Source organism: Podarcis melisellensis (genome assembly GCF_964234715.1).
Source record: "Podarcis melisellensis genome assembly, chromosome: 18".
NCBI lineage: Eukaryota > Metazoa > Chordata > Lepidosauria > Squamata > Lacertidae > Podarcis > Podarcis melisellensis.
In genome coordinates, this window is record NC_138536.1 from 11,254,049 (window position 1) to 11,276,923 (window position 22,875).

The following is a 22,875-nucleotide window of genomic DNA, read 5'->3' on the forward strand; positions in this document are numbered from 1 at the left end:
CAAACATCATTTTGTGGTTGGATGAGACGGATTTACGGCCTTGTCGGTGACTTATAACCATGCGTGGTTGAGCCTCCAGCCAATTTTTTAGGACAGAAGGGAACAATCTTATTTGTGGGTTTACTGGATCATCATTAAACACCCTAGTTTTGCTTTCCAAAGAGAAAGTCAAACCCTGCACCTTCTACTTGTAGTTTTACAGAATAGATCCTGTCTGTAAAATCACCCTGGCCTTGCAGTAGTAGCCCAAACATTAGATGCTTCAGATACCTTAATGTTAAATGTTAAAATATTTCAGAGGATCAATTTCTTAGAATCATAGGTAGTTGTATGTGTGTAAAGAATATTTGAAATTGTTTGATTACAGAATTGTGAATAATCATTTAATAAAAAACAACTATCTGATGTTCAGAAGACATCTGAAGGCAGCCCTGTTTTGGGAAGTTTTTAATGACTGATGTTTTAATGTATTTTTAATCGTTGGAAGCTGCCCAGAGTGGCTGGGGACAAATTATATATATACCGTGTATATTCATCATCACAGTGGGAATCAGGATGCAAAACAGGCCGAGAGATAGCCATTAGCTATCATGAAGGAGAGCCTCCATCTTTAGCAACAGTCTACCTACAAATGCCAGATTATTAGGAGGCAAACAGGAAGGAAGGCCTGGGGCAGCTACAGTGGCATCTGGGCAGCCCTAGTGGGAGGGTGAAAGCTGGAGTAAGCAGACCTCTGGGAGCCCCCAAATTTCCCCAAAAAGGACTTTCTTTTTTTAGATGGTTGCACTAATACATTACATGCACAGATCTGAACAATGATGTGTGCGTGTTGCTTTAAAAATGGGTTTTTTAAAGAGCTTCTGAGCTGATTTACTGCAAAGAGCAGGAGCCAGGAGCAGTCTATCTGAACAGCTAGAACTCAGAATTTTCAAGCCACGGCAGCACCCTTAAACTGAACCATTTGAAAACACGTCAATGCTTGCCTGTTGGTGCAGCAACCTTTGTTACAGAGGCGACACATCCAGAAAAAAAATGTAGTTGAAACTACGTTACCAGGGAAGGTTTCTGGGGGCCACACAGACAGTCCTCGAGGGCCACTTTCCCAGCAGGTTGTGCTCCCCCAGTTTTAATACACAGCTGCCCTCCTCCATCAGGCTCCATATTTATTCTTCGCTCACCCAAATCTTTTACATAATTCCCTCCCCTCAAAAAAATAAAATTAAAAAAATTGCATCAGAATCTTGTGGTCCGCTGCTGACAGATTTTCTTTATTAGAGAATTTGTGGGGCAGTGGTGGCGTTCACAGTTTAAAACCTGACAGCGGTCAAAATAATGATAATAATTAATAAACGAGAGCGTCCTGCCTGGGCTGGGGGCGGGACATGTCCTGGGGAAGGCCAGACCAGTGGGTGCTGGGGGGGGTGGGGACCCAAGAATGCCATCCTAAGGCTGGTGCCAGAAAGGCTCTGGGATGGGGGCGAAGGAGTCATGGGGGAAATTCAGAAGGGGGGATTCAAAAGGGGGCCTCTGCCCCTTCGTTTGGCCTCCGGAGGGGGGGATTTGGGGGGGAAACACCCACCCGTCCTCATCTCCACTCTCTTCTCCCCCCTCAACCCACCGCATGCCCCCCCCAAAGTGTGCCGAGTTTCCATGGTGCTCACTTTGTGGGTCGGAATCAGTACAGCTAGAGCTCCCACGGTTCCCTGCACAGCCCTAAACAGTCCCCACGGTTCCTTGTGGCCGGACCAAAGCAAAGAGAGAACCCACCTGACCCTGTCTCGCTGCGGAGGTCCGTTTCTGTACCCCCCCCTCCTCTACAGAAACCCACCGGTTCCCCCTCTTCTGCATAGGACCCTAAAAGACCCACACACACTTGGCTGCACAAGCTCTGCCCGCCACGCGCCTCCTGACAGAAACCAGGAACCGCCGAAAGGGGCACTCAAAAAGGATTGATCAGAACTTCCAGTGAAATCCAAGTCCCGTCCCCCCCCACCACAAAAAGATACCCACAAGTCCGGGTCCCTTTGAGATCCTGCGAATTCCAGTCTCTGCAGTGAGAGAGATGGCGCCGAACCTCCCCACCACCACCACCCTGCCCCACGGATCTCTCCGGTTCCCCCGCCGGCCCCACTGCAAAGGGGTCTGTTGCATCTCGCAACTAAGAGGAGGGTGGGCGGAGCCTCTGGGGAGGGGAGGGGCTAAGCCCCGCCCCCCACCCCAGCTGCCACCCTACAGTCCAGAGCTGCGGGTGCGTCTGTTGAAGAGAGCCGGAGTGGGGGTGGGATGGGGGTGCCGTGGTGGGGAGAAGGGATGGAGGAAAGAGGGGCTGGTTTTCCGCTTGGGCTCCTCGTCGTCCCTGCCAGCAGATGGCGCTAGTTCCTGGCTGCGATGACAACCGACAAGGCCACGCCCCCCAGCGCCACGGCTGTTGCGCCAAAGAGCCACTTCCATGGAATTGACTGGGAAAGAGAGATGGTATTGTCGTTACAATTACTGTTATTGCATTACAATTAGCGTATTAATACTGATCGTTATTACTGCTATTATTATTACTATTATTATACGGTTGTACCTTGGGTTACAGACGCTTTGGGTTGCGCGTTTTCGGGAAGTACCAGAACAGGTTACTTCCAGGTTTCGGAGCTCGCGCATGCGCAGAAGCACTAAATTGCGCTTTGCACATGCCCAGAAGCGCCGAATCGCAACCTGCACATGCGCAGATGTGGCGCTGTGGGTTGCAAGCGCTGTGGGTTGCTAACGTGCCTCCCGCACAGATCACGTTCGCAACCCGCACGTCCACTGTACTATTATTGTATTAATACTAATCGTTATTACTGCTATTATTCTAGTCTATTGCTTATATAAATATTTCAGTCAACGACTAGTAGAGAAGTAAGAAGAAAAGCATACTATTAAACATGAAGTTAAAAGCAATGTTAAAAATGAGAGATGTCAAAGAATTATGTTAAAATGGTAAAAAAAAAAAAAAAACAGCAACACTAAGGTAAGGTGTTAGCAATTCTAAAATGAAGACCAGACCCAACTGCTTGCACTGCTGGAGTGTCACGCAGCTAAAGCATCTCTGGCAGATGGCCATCCCAGCTCTGTGTAAAAACCTCCAAGGAAGGAGAGTTTGCAAGTTCCAGAGGGAGACTGTTCCGCTGTTGAACAGCTCTTGCCAACAGTTTTCTCCTGACCAGAGGAGGAATGACCGCTGGGAGGAGCGAAGAGAGAAGGAGCTCCCTGCTGCATCTACAGCTGCACAACCAGGTACCTTCTTCTGCCCTGCCTGCAAGAAAACACGTCTCTCCCACCTGGGTCTCTGCAGCTGCAGAATAATAATAATAATAATAATAATAATTTATTATTTATACCTTGCCCATCTGGCTGGGTTTCTCCAGCCACTCTGGGCAGCTTCCAACAAAGATTAAAAATACATTAAAATGTCATACATTAAAAACTTCCCTGAACAGGGCTGCCTTCAGATGTCTTCTAAAAGTCTGGTACAGTGGTGCCTCGCAAGACAAAATTAATTCATTCCGCAAGTTTTTTCTTCTTGCGAGTTTTTCATCTTGCGAAGCACGGTTTCCCATAGGAATGCATTAAAAATCAATTAATGCGTTCCTATGGAGACCGCTTGCCAGGCTGGCGGTGCGGAGAAGGGCTTTTCTCCCCACCGCAAGCCTTCAGCACAGGTACGGGAACAGAGGGGAAGGCGCACAGCGCTTCTCCTCTGTTCCCGGGGCTTGCGGTGGGAGGAGGGTTTTTCCTCCCCACCGCCAACATTCAGAACAGCATTCTGAATGTTGGCGGTGGGAAGGAAAACCCTCCTCCCGCTGCCAGCCTTCGGAGCAGCCTTCCGAGGGCTGCTGGTGGGACGGAGAGACCTCCTCCCGCCGCCAGCCTTTGGAGCAGCCTTCCGAAGCCTGGCAGGGGAAGGAGGGCTCTCCGCCCCATCGCCAGCCTTCAGAGGAGGTCCGAGGACAGTGGGGAAGACGCGCTGCGCTTCCCCGCTGTCCCGGAGATTTCCCTATGGGCTTTCGTCTTGCGAAGGAAGCCCATAGGGAAATTCGTTTTGCGAAGCGCCTCCAAAACGGAAAACCCTTTCGTCTAGCGGCGTTCGTCTTGCGGGGCACCACTGTAGTTGTTCTTCTCTTTGACATCTGCTGGGAGGGCGTTCCACAGGGTGGGCACCACCACCGAGAAGGCCCTCTGCCTGGTCCCCTGTAACTTGGCTTCTCGCAGCGAGGGAACAGCCAGAAGGCCCTCGGAGCTGGACCTCAACTGTCCAGCGGCTTGACCTCCCTCACCCCCAAAGGTGCAACTCTCCGTTGTCTCCGCACACAGATTCCTGCACTTGCAGGGGGTTGGACTAGATGACCCACGGGAGCCCTCCCGCCTCAGCGGTCGTGTGACCTACCCGCGATGACTTGTCTTTGCACTTGGCGGTGGGGCCGCTGGGGTTGCCCAGCATCTTGCGGTACATCTCCGTCTCCACGCACTTCTGGTCGGCGTGCTTCTTCGCCAGCTTCGAGAGCTCCGTGTGGATGGTCTGGCGGGGGCGGGGGGGGTGCAGGGAAATAAGGAAGGTGTATTTTAGAGGAAGCAGGAGGGAGCCTTCCTGGATCAGACCAAAAGGGTCCCTAGACGAGCCTCTCTGGGTTTGTTTGCCGTTTCAAGGGATAGACTGCTGTGGAATGCGGAGGCTCCATTCAGATGCCTCGGTCAATGTTTGGCTTATAGAAAAACTATACCACACTTGATGATTTTTTTTAAAAAAAAATTGAGCGGTTCAATTATGTGTTTTTGGAAGAAAATGATTAAAATACATAGACCAAAAAAAAAAAAAAATCATTTGAAGAATATCAATAAAACATTGAAAACTAATTTTAAAAAGTAATGTGACCTGCCCAAAACAGAAAATATTTACTATTATTAACAATGTTGGTTTTTTTCTGGGAGTACACAAAGGTATGCAATTCTGGCACCTTTTTTTGTGTAGAAGAGAAGCACGGATTTTTATTTATTAAATTTGTATCCCGCCCTTCATCCATAGATCTCAGGGCAATTCACAGCGTGAAAACGCCAGATAAAAACACAAAATGCATAATAAAAGTAAGAACAAGGGGGGGGGGTACCCATTAGTTCCCACAAACATTTAAAAGGGTATAGGATGTTAAGCAGCACACAAGGCCTGGTTGAAGATGAATGTTTTACTAGCCATGGATATATTTGGGTCTCCAGCTTTTCTTTTCTTTTTGCTCTTTTTTGGACTACAACTCCCATCATCCATAGCTACCAGGACCAGTGCTCAGGGATGATGGGCACTGTAGTCCAAAAACAGCTGGAAACGGTGCAAGAAATTATAAGAACATGATAGAATGTAATAGAGCATCACAAAGGAAGGATTCTGCTGGAGATTGCTAGACTCTTGCAGGACAGGTGAGTCCTAAAACCTGGGTTACACCTGTTGCTTCTGTTATATATAAGGACTCACCTGCCACCTGCCCTTTGCTAGAGCAACCTCAGAGTTTCCTCACCTGAGCCTACACCCCGGTTGGGCTTTGCCCCACCATACCTGGCTCTCGGCTTAATTTAATGCAGGGCAACTGAGTGTTTGCAATGACCTAACGTGCTGGTGGGCTCTCTCCCTTGCTGGGCAGGGATCTGGGCAACCAGCTTCAGGCGCCGGGTTGGACTGGATGCCCTCAAGGGTACCAGGATTCTATCAGCCATCTAAGCCAGAAGAAAGCCACATCTGGGGGCAGCGGCGACATACGCCTTTGGCTACCAGCTGTTGAGAATCGCCTGGTGAAGATCCTGCAGCGGGTCAGATTCTGACCCATTTCCGCATTGCAGGGGGTTGGGCTAGATGACCCTCTGGCCCCTTCCAGACCTACGATGCTCTGAGCCTTACCTTATTCGATGGCTCCAGCTTCAAGGCGGCTTTCAAGATGGGGATGGCCTCCCTGTATTCGCCTTGCTGTGCCAGGACCTAGGAGAGCATAGACAAAACCCGTATTTACAGTGGATCGTTTTGCAGGTTTCCAAACTTGTGTTTCCTAATCCACCATTTTCAAGGACATAAGAAAAGCCAGCTGTTTCTGGACTACAATTCCCATCATTCCTGACCACTGGTCCTGCTGGCTATCAAAGATGGGAGTTGCAGTCCAAAAACAGCAGAAGAAAAAGGACCCATACACTGCAACCCTTCCATGACCAAGTGGGGGATTTGAAACCCAGGCTTCCAGGCACTCTAACCACTGCACCACACTGCCAGCATCCCGGGAAGGGGGCATCCATGCACTTTCCGGAGGCCTGGGTTCAAATCCAACCATACCTATGCAAGTCCACCAGGTGCCCCTGGACCACTCCCTGTGTCTCGGCCACACCTAGGGCTGTTGCGAGGGTGAAACAAGGAGCCACCTGGACCCTCTACCCTTCCCCACCCCCTGAAAGACAACCCCTACCTTCCCCTTCCGAAAAAGGGCTTTGATGTTGTCCGGCTGCTGTTCCAGGACTTGGTTGCAGGATCGCAGGGCCGCATCGTAGTGGTCCAACTTGAGCTGAGAGGCGGCTAAATTGTTCAGGCACTTCATCTTGACATCCACTAACTCCTCCTCCTCCTCCTGGGTAAAGTCCACTGCAGGGGGGGAAGGGGGGGTTACTAGAAAGGGGGCAGGGTTGCAGCTTGGACAGGGGTGCGGGTTTGAAATGGCAAAACGAGGGCTCTTCCTAGGAATGGGAGACCTGTGGACCTCCAAAGAATCTGTAGAGCTGGAAGGGACCTTGAGGTTCACCCAGCTCAACCCCCAGGCAGGTGGCCCTCCAACCTCTGCGGAAAAACCTCCAAGGAAGGGGAGACCGCCACCTCTCAAGGGAGCACATTCTGCCATTAAGCAACACTCCCCTGCTTCTGTCTTGCAAGGGAATGCAACCCCCCCCCCCGCAACCTAAATCTCCCCCTCTGCCGCCCCAGCTGTAAAAATAAAAAATAAAACCCAACTCATTCAAAGTGTCTAGGAAGAGAGCAGAAGATGGAATAAGTAGTGTAGGGTCTGCTGCCCCTCCTCACTTTGCGCTGTCTCTATGTCTCTCCATTCCTTATTTTTTTATTATTTTTATTATTATTATTGTTATTACTACAGTGGTACCTCTGGATGCGAACGGGATCCATTCCGGAGCCCCATTCGCATCCTGAGTAGAACGCAACCCGCGTCTGGGCGGGTCGCGATTCACCGCTTCTGCGCATGTGCGCGACGTCATTTTGAGCGTCTGCGCAAGCGGCGAAACCCGGAAGTAACCCGTTCCGTTACTTCCGGGTCACTGTGGAGCGCAGCCTGAAAATCCTCAACCTGAAGCATATTTAACCCAAGGTATGACTGTATTATTATTATTATTATTATTATTATTATTATTATTATTATTATGCGGCCCATCTGACTGGGTTTCTCCAGTCACTCAGTGACTCAATTCCAACAAATTAAAACACAGTCAAACATCAAACATTAAAAACTTCCTGATACAGGGCTGCCTTCAGAGGTCTTCTAAAAGTCGTGTACAGTAGACACTCGGGTTGCAAACGTGATCTGTGTGGGACGCACATCTGCAACCCGCAGCGGCGCTTCTGCGCACGCGTGGGTTGCGAATCAGCACTTCTGCGCATGCGCAAGTGTGATTTAGCGCTTTTGCGCATGTGCGACCGCCATGACATCTGATGGGAGGGCGCTCCACAGGCCCTCAGAGCTGGATCTCTGTGTCTGGGCTGAATGATGCTCGCCGACTGCACCCTGCCTCCACGCAAGTCCAGGACTGTGATGAGTAACTACAAATCCTGCCATGAGTGCTGCGTGACGACAGCCTTGCGTTTTCATGTGTACAGGGAGATATCTTTTATCAAATTGTTGTTGCTTTTGATAACTGGGGCTCAAAGCCGCTCGTCCTCCTATATTTAGCAAGAGTGCCTGTTAGCCCCACCCCCACCCGCCATGGAGGACCAGGCACCTTTTGAACTGGAGCCGATAATCTTCAGCGCAATGTCGTAGGAGTTGATAGCCAGAATGTAGTCTGCCCGCTGGTAGTGGAAGTTGCCACGCTCCCTCTTCCGGTTCGCCAGCTCAATCTTCTCCTTCCCATTTAGGAGTTCCAGGTCGGGGGCATCCTGGGCCGATAGAAGCTCCACTTCAAGTTCCAGAGATGAGTCAGGGGGGATGTCCGGACTCCTGGTTGGAAAGGGCGAGGAAAAAACACCCCATTCATAAAAAGCATGGGCATGGCCCTACGGGATCAGAGCCAAAGTCCCACCAGCCCAGGACCCTGACTCCGACAGAGGACAGCAAGACTGCAGGTGAGGCACCCCAAAGATCCTGAAGGAGCGTCTCCACCCCCATCGTCCAGCCCAGACACTGAGGTCCAGCTATGAGGGCCTTCTGGTGGTTCCCCAACTGTGAAAAGTGAGGCTACAGAGAATTGGGCAGAGGGCCTTCTCAGTGGTGGTGCCCGCCCTATGGAACGCCCTCCCTGCAGATGTCAAGGAGATAAACAGCTATCTGACTTTTAGAAGACATTTGAAGGCAGCCCGGTATTGGGAAGTTTTTAATGTTTGGTGTTTTATTATGTTTCTGTATATGCTAGAAGCTACCCGGAGTGGCTGGGGCAACCCATTCAGATGGGAGGACTACAAATAATAAAATTATTATTCTTATCCGATTTACACAGGACACTCATGACACTTGAATCCTACAGGGTCATCCTAGGAAGGGGAGGAGTGGGAGATTCTGGACAAGCAAAAGGATTACTTTAGGTTTCAGCGGATCCTCTTTCCTTGGGGACTGAATCTGCCGTCAGCCCTCTGGGGGAAGGGATCCCTCGCCTCCCCCCACCTACCTCCCTTGCCGGCCGAAGCAGTACTTTGCGTCTGAGATGATGAGCGCTGTCTCTCCCATCTCCATTAGCTGTACGCAGAGGTCCAGGGCCTGCAAAGGGAGAAAATGACTCCAGCAACTGTTGGGACGGAAGGAGATCCCTCCCAGAGCAGAAGTAAGATTCTTGGCAGCTGGTACGCTGAGGGAGAACACAGCCGTTTCAGCTAGCAGGAAAAGGTGGATAATCTAGTCCAATATCTGGTTCTCACTGTGGCCAAGAGGATAGAACAATTCAAAGTGTTGGTGTTGACCTTTAAAGCCCTAAATGGCCTCGGTCCAGTATACCTGAAGGAGCGTCTCCACCCCTTGTTCTGCCCGGACGCTGAGGTCCAGCACCGAGGGCCTTCTGGCAGTTCCCTCATTGCGAGAAGCCAAGCTACAGGGAACCAGGCAGAGGGCCTTCTCGGTGGTGGCGCCCGCCCTGTGGAACACCCTCCCACCAGATGTCAAAAACAACTACCTGACTTTTAGAAGACATCTGAAGGCTGCCCTGTTCAGGGAAGTTTTTACTGTATGACACATTAGTGTATTTTTGGTCTTTGTGGAAGCCGCCCAGAGTGGCTGGGGAAACCCAGCCAGATGGGCGGGGTACAAATAATAAATTATTATTATTATTATTATTATAAGGCAGCCTGAGGACAGGATCGGAGGGCGATAGCCCTCTCTGCCTGTGGCTCCCCAGGATCTGTCACCTGGAGGTAGCGGCTCCATTCAGCTGTCATAAGAAGAGTTGTGAGAACATCTTATGGCTGCACCAACACAGGATGGGGCACACCTGGCTTGTCAGTAAGTTGTACATGTGAAAAAAATCAATTAATAATAATAATAATAATAATAATAATAATAATAATTTTTTATTTATACCCCGCCCTTCCCAGTTCAAAAAACCAGGCTCAGGGCGGCTAACAACAAATTTAAAACACTTAATTGATGCAACCAAAAACAGCATAAAATACAGTATAAAACGTGAATAACAATAAATTCAGAATTCAAAAATCAATTTAGGGGGGAAATCCATCCAATAAACATTAGATGATCCCCAGGGCTAGCTGGCTAAATTAGTCCTATTTGGGCCAGCGAGGAGACCAGGGGAGAATTAGCTGTGGGATCCCAGAGTGGGGAATCTTCATAAAAAGGGGAGGGGGAGGGAAGGAAGGGGAATAAAAGATCAGGCTAAATTCAAATTGAAAGCCAGGCGGAATAGCTCTGTCTTACAGGCCCTGTGGAAGGAGGTTCAATCCTGCAGGGCCCTGGTCTCCTGGGACAGAGTATTCCACCAGTGAGAAGGTCCTGGCCCTGGTGGGGGATAATCTGACTTCCTTAGAGCCCGGGACCTCTAAACTATGATTATTCATGGACCTTAAGGTCCTCTGCGGGGCAGACCAGGAGAGGCGGTCCCGTAAATACAAGGACCCTAAGTAGACCCCTAGTGTAACGTGAGTCAACCATGTGATGCAGCACCCAAAAAAAATCTAATGTTATTCTAGGCTGCATCTACAGAAGTCCAGGGTCAAGGTCAAGGGAAGGCACAATCCAGGTCTGTTCTGCCTTGATCAGACCCCACCTGGAACACCGTGCCCAGTTCTGGGAGCCACAATTTAAGGAGGATATTGAGATGCCTGAATATGTGCAGAGGGCAGCGAAGACCAAGCCTGATGAGGAATGGTTGAGGGAGATGAGTACGTTTAGCCTGGATAAGAGGAGATACGAGAGCCATCTTCCAACATCTCAAGGGCTGTCCCATGGAACAGGGAGCAAGCTTGTTTTCTCCTGCTCTGGAACCAAACTGGATCAAGCTGAGACCAACCAGGTACAGTTCCCTCACAACTGGTATTGTGCTGGTCCCGGGGGGTTACCGTGAGGCGTGGTCAAAGTCCGGTCCTGGGCCGAGGGTCTGGACACTGTCCACCAAGGGGGAAGCTGGGTTCGAAGCAAAAGCCGGGTGTGGTCGGGAACATCTGAGGCCAGGGGCGTTCCCAGCCCACAGGTGACCCGCCTCTCCTGGCCTTAAGGCGAGCACTCCTCCTGAGAGAACCCAGTTCCCTCCGCCTCCTTGCCCTGAGTCTCTGCAGCTCAGGAGAGGCTGGAGGGTTACTGGACCCAGGGGGAGGCTCACCTTCCCCTGACAGGGCTGGGAGAGGCGCACCTGTAGGCAATGGGTTCTCAATCACCTCCAGAGTGGATGCATCTGGCGTCTGCTCCTGAGGATCCGGCACAGGTGAGGGCCCTTCAGGTTCAAGCCCCTGCCCCGGCTCAGCCGGCCCTGGAGGCGGGGACTCCTGTGCAGGCTGGGATTCCTCCGGTTCAGCCTTTGAATCCGATTCCCAGGCCATCACAGGTATTCAGAAGCTGGTTCCCTCACAACTGGTATTCACAACCCAAAAGAGAGTTTTACGCACCTGGATGACATCGCAGTCCCCCAGCGTGAAGGTGAGGCTGGGGTTCTCCTCGACCACCGTGCCGCCCTGCAGCATGGTCTTAAGGCGAACGGTGACATCCTGGCTCTTAACCGGCCGGGTCTCCGGTCCCTGACCTGCGACAATGACTTTCTTTTTCAGCAAACCGCTCCCTGTGGGGAGGAACCGAGAGAAACATGAAGGAGAGCAGAAAGAAGTTTGTATACACTTTAATTAATTGGGATGATATTTGGTGTTCCTCATTGGGTCATCAACAAGGCGTTGGGTTTCTGAATGAGGGGAGATGGCAATTGATGGGACCTTCTGTGTATATTTTTTGCAGATGTATAACTGAATGTGAAACAGATAAGATACCAGAAATCTGTATTTTTTATCAGAGAAGCAAGTTTTGCTCTTCCTGATCTTTTTCAACAACTTTATGGAAGATTTTTAACATAAAAGGTAAAGGGTAAAGGGACCCCTGACCATTAGGTCCAGTCGTGACCGACTCAGGGGTTGCGGTGCTCATCTCGCTTTACTGGCCAAGGGAGCCGGCGTACAGCTTCTGGGTCATGTGGCCAGCATGACTAAGCCGCTTCTGGCGAACCAGAGCAGCACACGGAAACCCCATTTACCTTCCCACCGGAGTGGTACCTATTTATCTACTTGCACTTTGATGTGCTTCCGAACTGCTAGGTTGGCAGAAGCAGGGACCGAGCAACGGGAGCTCACCCCGTCGCGGGGATTTGAACCACTGACCTTCTGAACGGCAAGCCCTAGGCTCTGTGGTTTAACCCACAGCGCCACCCGCGCCAAATAAAAATCAATATATTGAGAGAAGCATAATAAAGAAAAAGAAAATATAAAATAAAATACTCATGATCCTTACAAAAGAGACGAAAAAGAGCAGAGAAAAAGTAACTAAAAAGACCCTTTATCAGACGTCTGTCATATATTGTGACATATATAAAGGCAGAGAGGGTTTTTTTTGAGTTGTTCCTATTTTTATTTTTCTTATGTATTTTGTGTTTTATCTTGTGAACCATCCTGACACCTGCATCCTTTGCAATTAATTTCGACATGGGGGAAAGGGGACAACGAGGAAAAAGTAGAAGTGAAAGCAGAAGTAGGAAAATCACAGAATCATAGAATTTCTCCAGAAGGGAGAAATAGAGGTGGGCCCGAGGGGAAGCCGATCCCAGCTGCACCGGCGGAACTTCTGCCTGTGCTGAAGGTGCCGTCCAAAGGCAAGGTGCCCTCACCTAACACATCCACCCACTCGGGGGTCTCCTCCGTGTCTTCTGGAGCAGGGGGCTGCGAGGCGGCCGTCTCTCGGCCGTCGTTTCTGGGCACGTCCTCCAGCGGAGGGAGGCCGCTCAGGTCTTCGTCTCGCCCTTCCTCTTCCTCCTCGTCGTTATCCAGGACTTCGAAATCCTCCCCGCTGTCCAGCGTGGAGGTGTTGGATTTCGCCAGCTCGGGAGAGGTCAGGTCCACCAGGCTGGCCCCCGCCCAGTCCGGAGAAATGTCGTCCAGACCTTCTCCCCCGGAAGCCATGGCGGCGGCGGATCAGGGCAGCTGGAAAAGGAAAAAGGGGAGGGAAGAAGAACATATACGTTTAAAGAAGATTGGGGAATGTTTATTGAATATATGGAGGGAAATTGTGTTTATTTGGAAACGTGGGCAGCATTAAGATAAACTCAACAGGGTAAATAAGTTTTGATGGATGTAATAATGGAATACTGAACGGTTTAGTTTATATAAAATATGCAGGTATTTATGTTGTGCAAAATGAACCATGGAAAGAGAGGAAGGGAAGTTACTGATATTTTAAGGATGGTTAAGTGAATATTAGGACCCACGTACCACCTCTCCTGGTATGCCCCACGGAGGACCTTAAGGTCCACAAATGACAACACCTTGGAGGTCCCAAGTCGCAAGGTGGTTAGATTGATCTCAGCTAGGGCCAGGGCCTTTTCAGTACTGGCCCCGACTTGGTGGAACGCTCTGTCACAAGAGACTAGGGCCCTGCGGGACTTGACATCTTTCCGCAGGGCCTGCAAGACAGAGCTGTTCCGCCTGGCCTTTGGTTTAGACTCAGTCTGACCCTTACGTTTCCCTCCCCTTATGGTCTTGATTTATCAGTTATTTTAAAATGAGACTGCATTTTAAATTGCATTTTAACTTGTATTTTAAATTGGGTTTCCCCCCCCCCCCCCATTATGATTTTACTGTAATTTTACTGGTGTTAGCCGCCCTGAGCCCGGCTCTGGCCGGGGAGGGCGGGGTATAAATAAAATTTATTATTATTTATTATTATTAAAATGTAAAACAGAAATTTTATAAAAATTATTTCTAAAAAATAAAATAAAATGGGGAGAGGGAATCAAAGGAAGGGAATGCTGTGAAACCCCTATGAAGAAAGGTTGGGGCGCTTGGGTCTCTTATTTTTTCGGGTACGGCATTAACTTATTTATTTATTTACTTACTTAATTTGTATACCACCCTATACCCGCAGGTCTCAGCCCACCTTTCTCCCTGTATCCCTCTAAGGATTACAGAATCACAGAAACTGAAGAGCTGGAATGGGGCACCCAAGGGTCATCCAGTCCAACCCCCTGCAATGCAGAAATCTCAGCTAAAGCATCCTGGACAGATGGCCACCAACTTCCGCTTGAAAACCTCGGAGGAAGGAGAGTCCACCACATCTTCTTACCCCCAGAAAGTTCCTTCTGATATTTAGTCGGAATCTCCTTTCTTGCAGCTTGAAGCCACGGGTTCGAGTCCTGCCCTCCTGACACGGGAGAAAACAAGCTTGTTCCCTCTTCCGTGTGACAGCCCTTGAGATACTGGAAGATGGCCATTCCCTGCATTGCGGGGGGGTTGGATTAGATGACCTTTGGGGGACCTTTCCATGATTTTATCCCCCCTCAGTCTCTTTTTTTCCAGGCCAAACACCCCATTCCTAATAAGGTTCTGTTTCCATTTCAGCCACCCTCCTCCTTCTCTGTGCAAGCAGCTCAATGTGGCATACTTGGCTATCCCAATTCTTAATTTTAAGCCCCAACAACAACCTTGCAAGGTAGGTCTGGCGGAAAGAGGAGACCGGCCCCCAAGCTCACACTTCATGTCTCTGCAACGGTTCGAACCCTGCACTCTCTAGCAGGTTCTAGCCCACATCAAAAGGCAGCCATGATAACTGGGGACTTCCTAGCTTACAATTCAGCTCCTATTTTGACAAGACCACCTCCCAGGTGTTAGGAGGAGACGGGTATGAATCTCCCCTTTGTCCTTAACAGAACCCCAAGCATGTGTATTGGAGAAATCGCCACCCCCCCCCCCCCGAGGTTTGGGGGTGGGTAAATGACCCTACGGACAGATCAAGACATCTCCAGGGTCTTAGCCACCCTGTGACCCAGTGAGATTGCAGACGCTGAGAACTTTTTTAAAAAAACCCATAGAGATTTTGATCCTATCCCTTCCTGCCCGAAAGTTCAAGAGGTGGGTGGGCAGGGAGGAAGGAGGGAGGGAAGGAAGGAAGAATAATAGAATCTGTAGAGTTGGAAGGGAACCCAAGGGTCATCTAGTCCAACCCCAGGCGATGCTGGGAGATTTCCCCCGGTGTGGGGCTTAAACTCACCTGAGATTAATAATCTCGTGCTCTGCCGACTGAGCTACCCAGAGACCCCCTATTTTTTTCTGTGTAGTGAACCGCCCTGAAATCTACAGACTGAAGGGCAGAATGCAAATGTAATATTTATTTCTTTTCATTTATTTACTTTCATTGTATTTATTTATTTACTTACTAAATCTGCATGCCGTCTTATACCCGTGGGTCTTAGGGTGGCTCACAAGATAAAATCACAACATAAAACACAAAATAAATAAATAAATATTTATTATTTATACCCCGCCCATCTGGCTGGGTTTCCCCAGCCGCTCTGGGCAGCTTCCAACAGAAATATTAAAATACAATAACCTATTAAACATTAAAAGCTTCCCTGAACAGGGCTGCCTTCAGATGTCTTCTAAAAGTCTGGTAGTTGTTGTTCTCCTTGACATCTGGTGGGAGGGCGTTCCACAGGGTGGGTGCCACCACCGAGAAGGCCCTCTGCCTGGTTCCCAGTAACATGGCTTCTCTCAGGGAGGGAACCGCCAGAAGGCCCTCGGAGCTGGACCTCAGTGTCTGGGCAGAACGATGGGGGTGGAGACGCTCCTTCAGGTATACTGGACCAAGGCCAGTATATGTTACAAAAATAAGAAAAAACCAATAATCCCTGCACTCCCATCCTCATGCCCATAACACATTATCAGAATCATCAGAATTTTCATTCTTGTGCTGATCCCTGCGAGGTAGGCTAGGCCACAAGAGGGAAACCCACCAGGGTGAAGGTCCCCTAAGCCAGTTTGGGGACCAAACTGAGGGTTTGCAGGCAGACAGCTGCCAAATTTTTACTGCGGGTTCATCACAGAACTGCAGGGCTGGAAGGGACCCCAAGGGTCATGTATCCCAACCCCCAGCAATGCAGGGATCAATCACAGCCAATACGGCACTTGCCTCTCTGCAGGGTCAGAAAACATTACCTTAAGAAGAAACAGAATGGGTCGTTCCCAGCTGAGCTTTTCAGGAGTAGACGCCTTGGAAATTAATGGACCTGCGCTAGCAATGCCCATGGATCTCAATAATGGATCTGCTCAGAATATGACCTACATTGGAAATGTCCTTTTTTTAAAACAATGATCATGAGCTGTATTCAATGTTAGTCATTGCAATCGGCATAAACCCATTGAAGTCGCTGGGTATGACTAACCTAGACCAATAGGCTTGAATAGCTCCCTTAGCTGGAGACATATATTATATAATATAGCACTATATTCACTTTTCTATTATTTCCCCTCTGTGTTTGTGTGTGAATTTGGAAATTGTTTCCTGCAGAAAAGTAATAATATTAATACCAACACTGGGAAGTGTAGCGGATAGAGTGCCAGACTGGGGCCTGGGTTCAAATCCCCCAACTCAGCCATGAACCTTGGGTGACCTTGGGGGGGTGTGCAGTCACTGTCTGCCAAGCCAACCTACTTTGTAGGGCTGTTGTGTTGATGAAATGAGGAGCAGGGGGACCACATACAATACCTTGAGCTCCTCAGAGAAATAAACAAACAAATAAATAAATCAATAACAAACAAATCAATCCCACTTTCGCATAACAACAACAATAAATAATAATAAGTGAATTTGCTTATTCATAGACTTTGTTGCTGGAGGAAGCTTTTCATGGACAAAACTCCCCAAACCTTCAGAAATTCACATGCCTTCCTAATAATGATAATAACAGGAATAATTTCATTATTTGTACCCCGCCAATTTGACTAGGTTGCCCTGGGCACTCTGGGTGGATTCCAACATACGCAAAAACATAATAAAACAAATCTAGATGTCTTCTAAATCTAAGTAATGATGAGTTTGTTCATCGGTTCTGTTCCTAGAGGAGCCTATTTTGGGGGCCAAGTCTCCCTGAACCTTCAGAAATTCACATGCCTTCTACACTCACAAGCACCCATCCTCTCCCCAGCAGACAGACCCCGGGGCACCCCAGGCTGACCCCTTTCTCAGGCTCCACCAGGACAGGGAAGGGAACAAGCAACTCACGGTCAGCAGATTCGCAGCACAAACAACAGGAAGCAGCCAGTGTCTGCGCAACATGTCATTAACCTGTGGAACTCCCCGAGGGAAGGGCTCGGTTGCAAAACGCCTGCGTCACATGCAAAAGGCTGCTGATTCGATCCCTAATGGGATCCCTAGGAAGATCTGGGAATGTGCCCTGCCAGAAGCCCTGGAGGGCCACTGCCAGTCAGTACAGGCAGTACTGAGCTCCAGGGACACAGTGTTAAGGCAGCTAAAAGGTTTTTAAGAAGATAAAGCCTCCGACCTTCGAGCAAGTCTGCCTGCAATTTTGCCTTTTGCAGAAGGAAAGCTCACGGCTGAAGAGATGGTACGGAACAATATCAGAGTACAGTAATCTTAGGGTTGTGGGTTCAAGACATTGCAGGGAGTTGGACTAGATGGCCCTAGCGATCGCTTCCAACTCTATGATTCTGTGTGCATGCAAGGGGAAAAGCAGGAAGCCAGGGCGGGTTCGAATCTCGCCTCTGCTGAACTCCCTAAGCAGATATCCTTATCCAAGACGCCCTCTGTTTCTTTCTGAGCCAAACCCCTGGCACCCTTCCCTGGCCCCCACCTGCTGCAACACTTCGAAGGGTTGTTGTAATTTATTGGTGCTCTGATCTGACCATTATGGCAAATATAATAATAAATAATAAATAATAAATAAATAAATAAATAAATAAATATAATAATAATAATAATAATAATAATAATAATAATAATAAATAATAATAATAATAATAATAATAATAATAATAATAATAATAATAATAATAATAATAAAAAATAATATGACCTACCTGGTAGCCAGATTCTGCGCCCAGATGTAGGCACAGATCATCCTCTAGAATAAAATAGCTTACTAGGGAAATGCTGAAGTCGCCCTTTGGGGTGCCTCAGGGTCAATTTTTATGGTAGCCCAAATCTCAGTTGTACCTGTGCATGTATATATCTCAATTTTAACTCATGAGCTATTGCTGCAATCCGCTCCGATTGTATATTTTCTCTTTATGAACGCTGTTTTTATTGTGTTATGCGAGCTGGTCTTTGACCGTAATAAATTATCTAATAATAATAATAACCACCATTCCATTTTAGCATGCCATCTCAGGATTATAATTAAAATTAAAGCGTTCTGACACAGGCAGGCACGAAAGGACAGCAAAGCTCAGCCCCAGCAGCCTGATCCAAAAGCCAGGTTCTGCCCCAACACATCCAAGCAGGCTGGCAGGCAGGCAGGCAAAGACGCCTGCAACCCAGGACATATTTTCGTGCCTCACCTCAACCCACACGCAGAGAGGTGGCAAGGGCGGGTGAGGCCGGGATAAATGAAATGAGTAATAATAATAATAATAATAATAATGTGTATTTCTAGGCCACAAAAGTGAGTCGAGGGCGCACACCCACACCCAACGCACGAGATCTTGAGGACTAGGAAGCTTATCACAGCAACACGGGGGAAACGGAGAGAAGATTTGTGTTGGATTTCAAAGCAGGGTTACGTGATGTGGCCTAGCCTCTGAAACGCCACCCACCCCACATGGGCCCAGGCTCCCCCTGGCCGGGCTCCAAGGTTTAGGCCTTAATCCCCAGGCGCTTCCTCCAATCCCTCCCCCCCCCTGCCTAAAACTTGGCAGCCAGGCAGATGAGCAAATGGCAAATCCAGGGTCCTGGGCTTACCGCTATGGGCTTCCCAAGAGCTGCGTGGAGTTCGAGCCCTCGAGTCCCGGATTCGAAAGGCGCCACATGCACGACCTGCAATACAAGATAAAATTTAATGGAGGGGAAGAGAGAGAGGAAGGCAGCTCATGCAGAAAGGATTGCAAACACACAAACACCCCCGCCCAGGTTGCAAAGTCCAGGCAACTGCCCTCTCTGGACCACCACCACCCCTTTCCCCATTGCATGGGTGCAATCTCTGCCTTCCCCACTGTTAAGAACTCCCCCCACATTCCTGCCCTCCCCTCTTCTCCCCCCCCCCAAATGTATTGCTTGCAAGGCACTCACCTGGTCCAGGAATGATTCCTCTCCCACCAACCCCCACCTCAATTCCCCCACCACTGGCTCAGCTGACAACAGGAAGTCAACGCTACTGGCTAATGGGGCTGCCAGTCAAAGCCTGCCCCCTCCCTCTTAAAGGGAAAGGGAGGAAAAATATTTCCCAGGCAGATCTGATTTATTTTGCTGCCTAAAATTCGTAAACAGCCTGACTGTAAAATTTTATTGTATTATTGCATTATTTCATTTTTTGAAAAATGAAATTATTTTCTAAAATAATTTAAGAAGTTCTGTGTCCTTGTTTCTCGGTTTGATCCTTTTCCATGTTTTTGTGCAGGGCTTGCTCCCTAGCAAATGGGTGTCCAGAACCCAACCTCACAGGGTCGTTGTTAGGGGGGAAACAGGGAGGGAGAGAAGTCTGCATGCCCCCTTGGGCTGCTTCTGAAGAGAGGGCAGACTATTGAAGTGTGATAATAAAATGCGGATGCAAAGGGCAAAAATAAAGGGCAAAGGGCAAAAATGCAAAGGGCAAAAATAAATAAATAAATTTAAGGAATCTGGGTACAGATTAATAGCAAAATAAAGGCATTGGCCTTCGTTTCAAATTACACTGCTATAGCCACCTATAGCAGTCCAGCAAGCCCATTCAACTGTCTGAGTAATTCTGTGTATGTTTACTCAGGGTACTAGTCCTCATGACAGCAACGCTTTTGAATGCTGCTTTCTGGGAGCTTTTGTGCTTGGATTCCTCTTGGAACCTGGGATAGCTCAGTTGGTAGAGCATGTGGCTTTTAATCCCAGGGTTGTGGGTTTGAGCCCCACATTGGGCAAAAAGATTCCTGCACTGCAGGGGGTTGGACTGGATGACCCTCGGGGTCCCTTCCAACTCTACAGTTCTGTGAATCTGTGAGTCCTGCTTGTGGGCTTCCCATTGGCTGGCCACTGTGAGAACAGGATCCTGGACTAATAGGCTACATGGGCTCTTCTGATGGGTAATGTGGTTTAGTGATTAGAGCACTGGGAGGCCAGGGTTGAACCCCCCACTTGGCCATGAAGGTCATTGTGTGACCTGGGGCCAGTCATTGCCTCTCAGCCCAACGTACCTCATAGGGACATTGTGAAGATAATAAATAACTCCTATTGCATCCAATAGAACTTACGGTACTCCCAAGTAAGGATCACAGTCACTATTCAGCTTGCTCCTGTGTAACCAGCAGCTGGCCAATAGGCACGGGGTCCAAGCCCTGGACTGCCCCAGGGCATATTAAGAATAAGATCTGTCCCAACATTTAGCTATTAAAATAGGACACTATTCTTCTCTCCCTGTTAAATGTGTTATAGATACACAGTCCAGCATCTCATAAAGAGGTAAAGGTAAAGGGACCCCTGACCATTAGGTCCAGTCGTGGCCGACTCTGGGGTTGCGGCGCTCATCTCGCTTTATTGGCCGAGGGAGCCGGCGTACAGCTTCCGGGTCATGTGGGCAGCAGGAACCAGAGCAGCGCACAGAAACACCATTTACCTTCCCGCCAGATTGGTACCTATTTGTCTACTTGCACTTTGACATGCTTTCAAACTGCCAGGTTGGCAGGAGCAAGAGCCGAGCAACAGGAGCTCACCCCGTCGCGGGGATTCGAACCACCAACCTTCTGATCGGCAAGCCATAGGCTCTGTGGTTTGGACCACAGTGCCACCTGCGTCCTTAGCAACTCATAGGAATGTTTAATAATTTAATAGGAGTATTGAGGTGTTTGTCAGGGGATGAGGAAACTGATGTCCTCCAGATTCATGGAAATGTCATCAGAGGGCACCCTAAGCATCATCTAGTCCAGCCCCTGCAATGCCATCACCACTGATGGGGGTCCAGAATCCAGCAACAATGAGGCTGGCCACAGGCTCCACATCCATTTCATTGGCACCTATTAGCCATGAGAGAGTGATGGAACCTCCCTATACAGAGGAAGTCTATCTCTGACTACTGGATGTGGGATAAACAGCAGGCAGGTACTTGTCCCAGGTACAGGAGCTGCCTGAAAACATTTAACTGGCTCAAATCAGCTTATAACCGAGGACATTCTTGTTTTAGATCCCCTCCACACTCAACAGAAGCTCCAAATCCAGCGGCAGTCTACCTGCCTGCAGAGTAAACCTCAGGAGGCAACTCTCTCAACTTCCCACACCTTGTGGGAAAATGCTGGATGGGCCAGAGGATTGGTAACTTCCAGTGTCCTTAAAAGCAGAGTGCAGACTCGCCTGGATTGCCTAACACAAGAGTCAGGTTATGTATTAACCATTCAGCCAAGTATTTGTCTCTCAGCCAAGTATTTGTCCCATGCACCCCTCCACCTTTGATTTCTCAAAAATAAAAGAGCCAAGGAGAGGGGAAATTGCAATAGCTGGCATTTAATTGCATTAAGTGTGCAATAAATCAGCTTTTGCCAAGTTTCGCAGTCACAGAATGACAGCAGGGGCAGGTGAGCTCTGATGTGGCCAAGTTTGCAGATGAAACTAAATTGTTAGGGGTGCAATGCAAATGTAAAGGGATGAATGTTGGAGCCAAAAAAAAAAATCATTTTACTTATATGCTCCTTGTCTTAACTGGCAATAACTGACCAGGAATGTAACACTGGGTTCATAGTAGTTCGCTCAAATGAAGATGTTAAACCCAGTATGTGGCAGCCATGAAAGAGGCAAATTCCATGCCAGGGATCATTAGGAAATAAATTGAGAATAAAGCTGCTGTTCTACAAATCTATTATGTAGCCACATTTGAAATGCTGTGTGCTGGACTAGTCGCCCCACCTCAAAAAGGATATTATACAGCTGGAAAAGATTCAGCGCTGTAAGATTCAGGAGAGATAAAAGAAGGGACTTCTACACACACACACACACACACACACACACACACACTGCAACATTAAACTGGATTAATCTGCAAACATGTCTTCTGAGAAGTAACTCCCGTGGTGGTTTGGGGTGCTGTTTGTATTAACTACTTTTATAACTTGCTTTAATCACATTTTGGGTTGGCTTCTAAGAGGACTCTGCTCAAGGCAGCGTGAAACAGGCAGTAGAATGAAAACTGCACCCCAAAAGCACATTTCAGCCTCAGGCCATGCGCCACTACCAGGTAGGCTAAGCCAGCCTGTGCCTACCTTGTAGTCTGTCAAGATCTACGCTCTGCATGTGCCCAGAAACCCTGGTGAGCCAACATATGCCTACCTTGCTGCCTCTGGAGTAACACCCTCTCCATGTGGCCAGAAAACCCAGGGGGGGAAGGTGCGACCGACCATCTTCTTTAAGGAGAAATTAAACCTCTGCACATGCCCAGAAACCCAACTGGGAGCAGACTGTCCAGGGATGCACTCTGCACATACCCAGAAACCCTGGGGGCCAGCATATTTCCATCTTGCTGTGTAGGGAGAAACACACTCTGCACATGCTCAGAAACTCGGAGAAGGTTGTCAACCTAATTCATTTTCCATGTTGTTAATATATGTGTTGGAAGTTGCCCAGAGTGCCTGGCCCAACCCAGCCAGACGGGCAGGATGTAAATGTTATTTTTTTATTTCTATTTTCTTAATAAGAGATAAACTCTGCACATGCCCAGAACCCCAGGGTTCTCCCCCTCTCTTAAATTATAATTTATTACATTTACTTCATTACATATCGTAAATCTAGAGCCTACTTTGCTGTCTGTGGAGATGCACTCTGCACATGCTCAGGGGCACCCGCTTGGCGTCTCCTCCGCGCTCCTAGCCAGACGCTAAGGGGCGTGGCCTGGGGCGGGCAAGGGGGCGTGGCCAGCGGAGTTCCCCAATCGAGACGGAGGACGAGCCGCGCTGGGCTAAGCGCGGAAGCAGGCCCCGCGTTGCCAAGGAAACGGGCCGGGTCC

General features: G+C 48.9%; 1 protein-coding gene across 2 annotated transcripts; it reads right to left on the reverse strand.

The window, feature by feature from the left end:
* Positions 1-1,247: 1,247 nt before the first annotated feature.
* FKBP8 (FKBP prolyl isomerase 8) lies at positions 1,248-22,818 on the reverse strand. Of its 2 annotated transcripts, none has more exons than XM_081895734.1 (10): positions 22,669-22,818; positions 18,663-18,737; positions 12,583-12,895; positions 11,324-11,493; positions 8,887-8,975; positions 8,005-8,222; positions 6,471-6,643; positions 5,918-5,995; positions 4,421-4,552; positions 1,248-2,459 (listed from the first exon to the last, which is right to left on the reverse strand). In XM_081895734.1, exons 3-10 carry the CDS (start codon positions 12,872-12,874, stop codon positions 2,373-2,375), a joined length of 1,239 nt encoding a protein of 412 aa, XP_081751860.1. In that variant the 5' UTR covers positions 12,875-12,895; positions 18,663-18,737; positions 22,669-22,818; the 3' UTR covers positions 1,248-2,372. The 2 variants fall into 2 exon arrangements, with proteins under 2 accessions (XP_081751860.1, XP_081751859.1); XM_081895733.1 differs by lacking the exon at positions 22,669-22,818 and adding an exon at positions 18,990-19,072.
* Between the last annotated feature and the right edge of the window lie 57 nt (positions 22,819-22,875).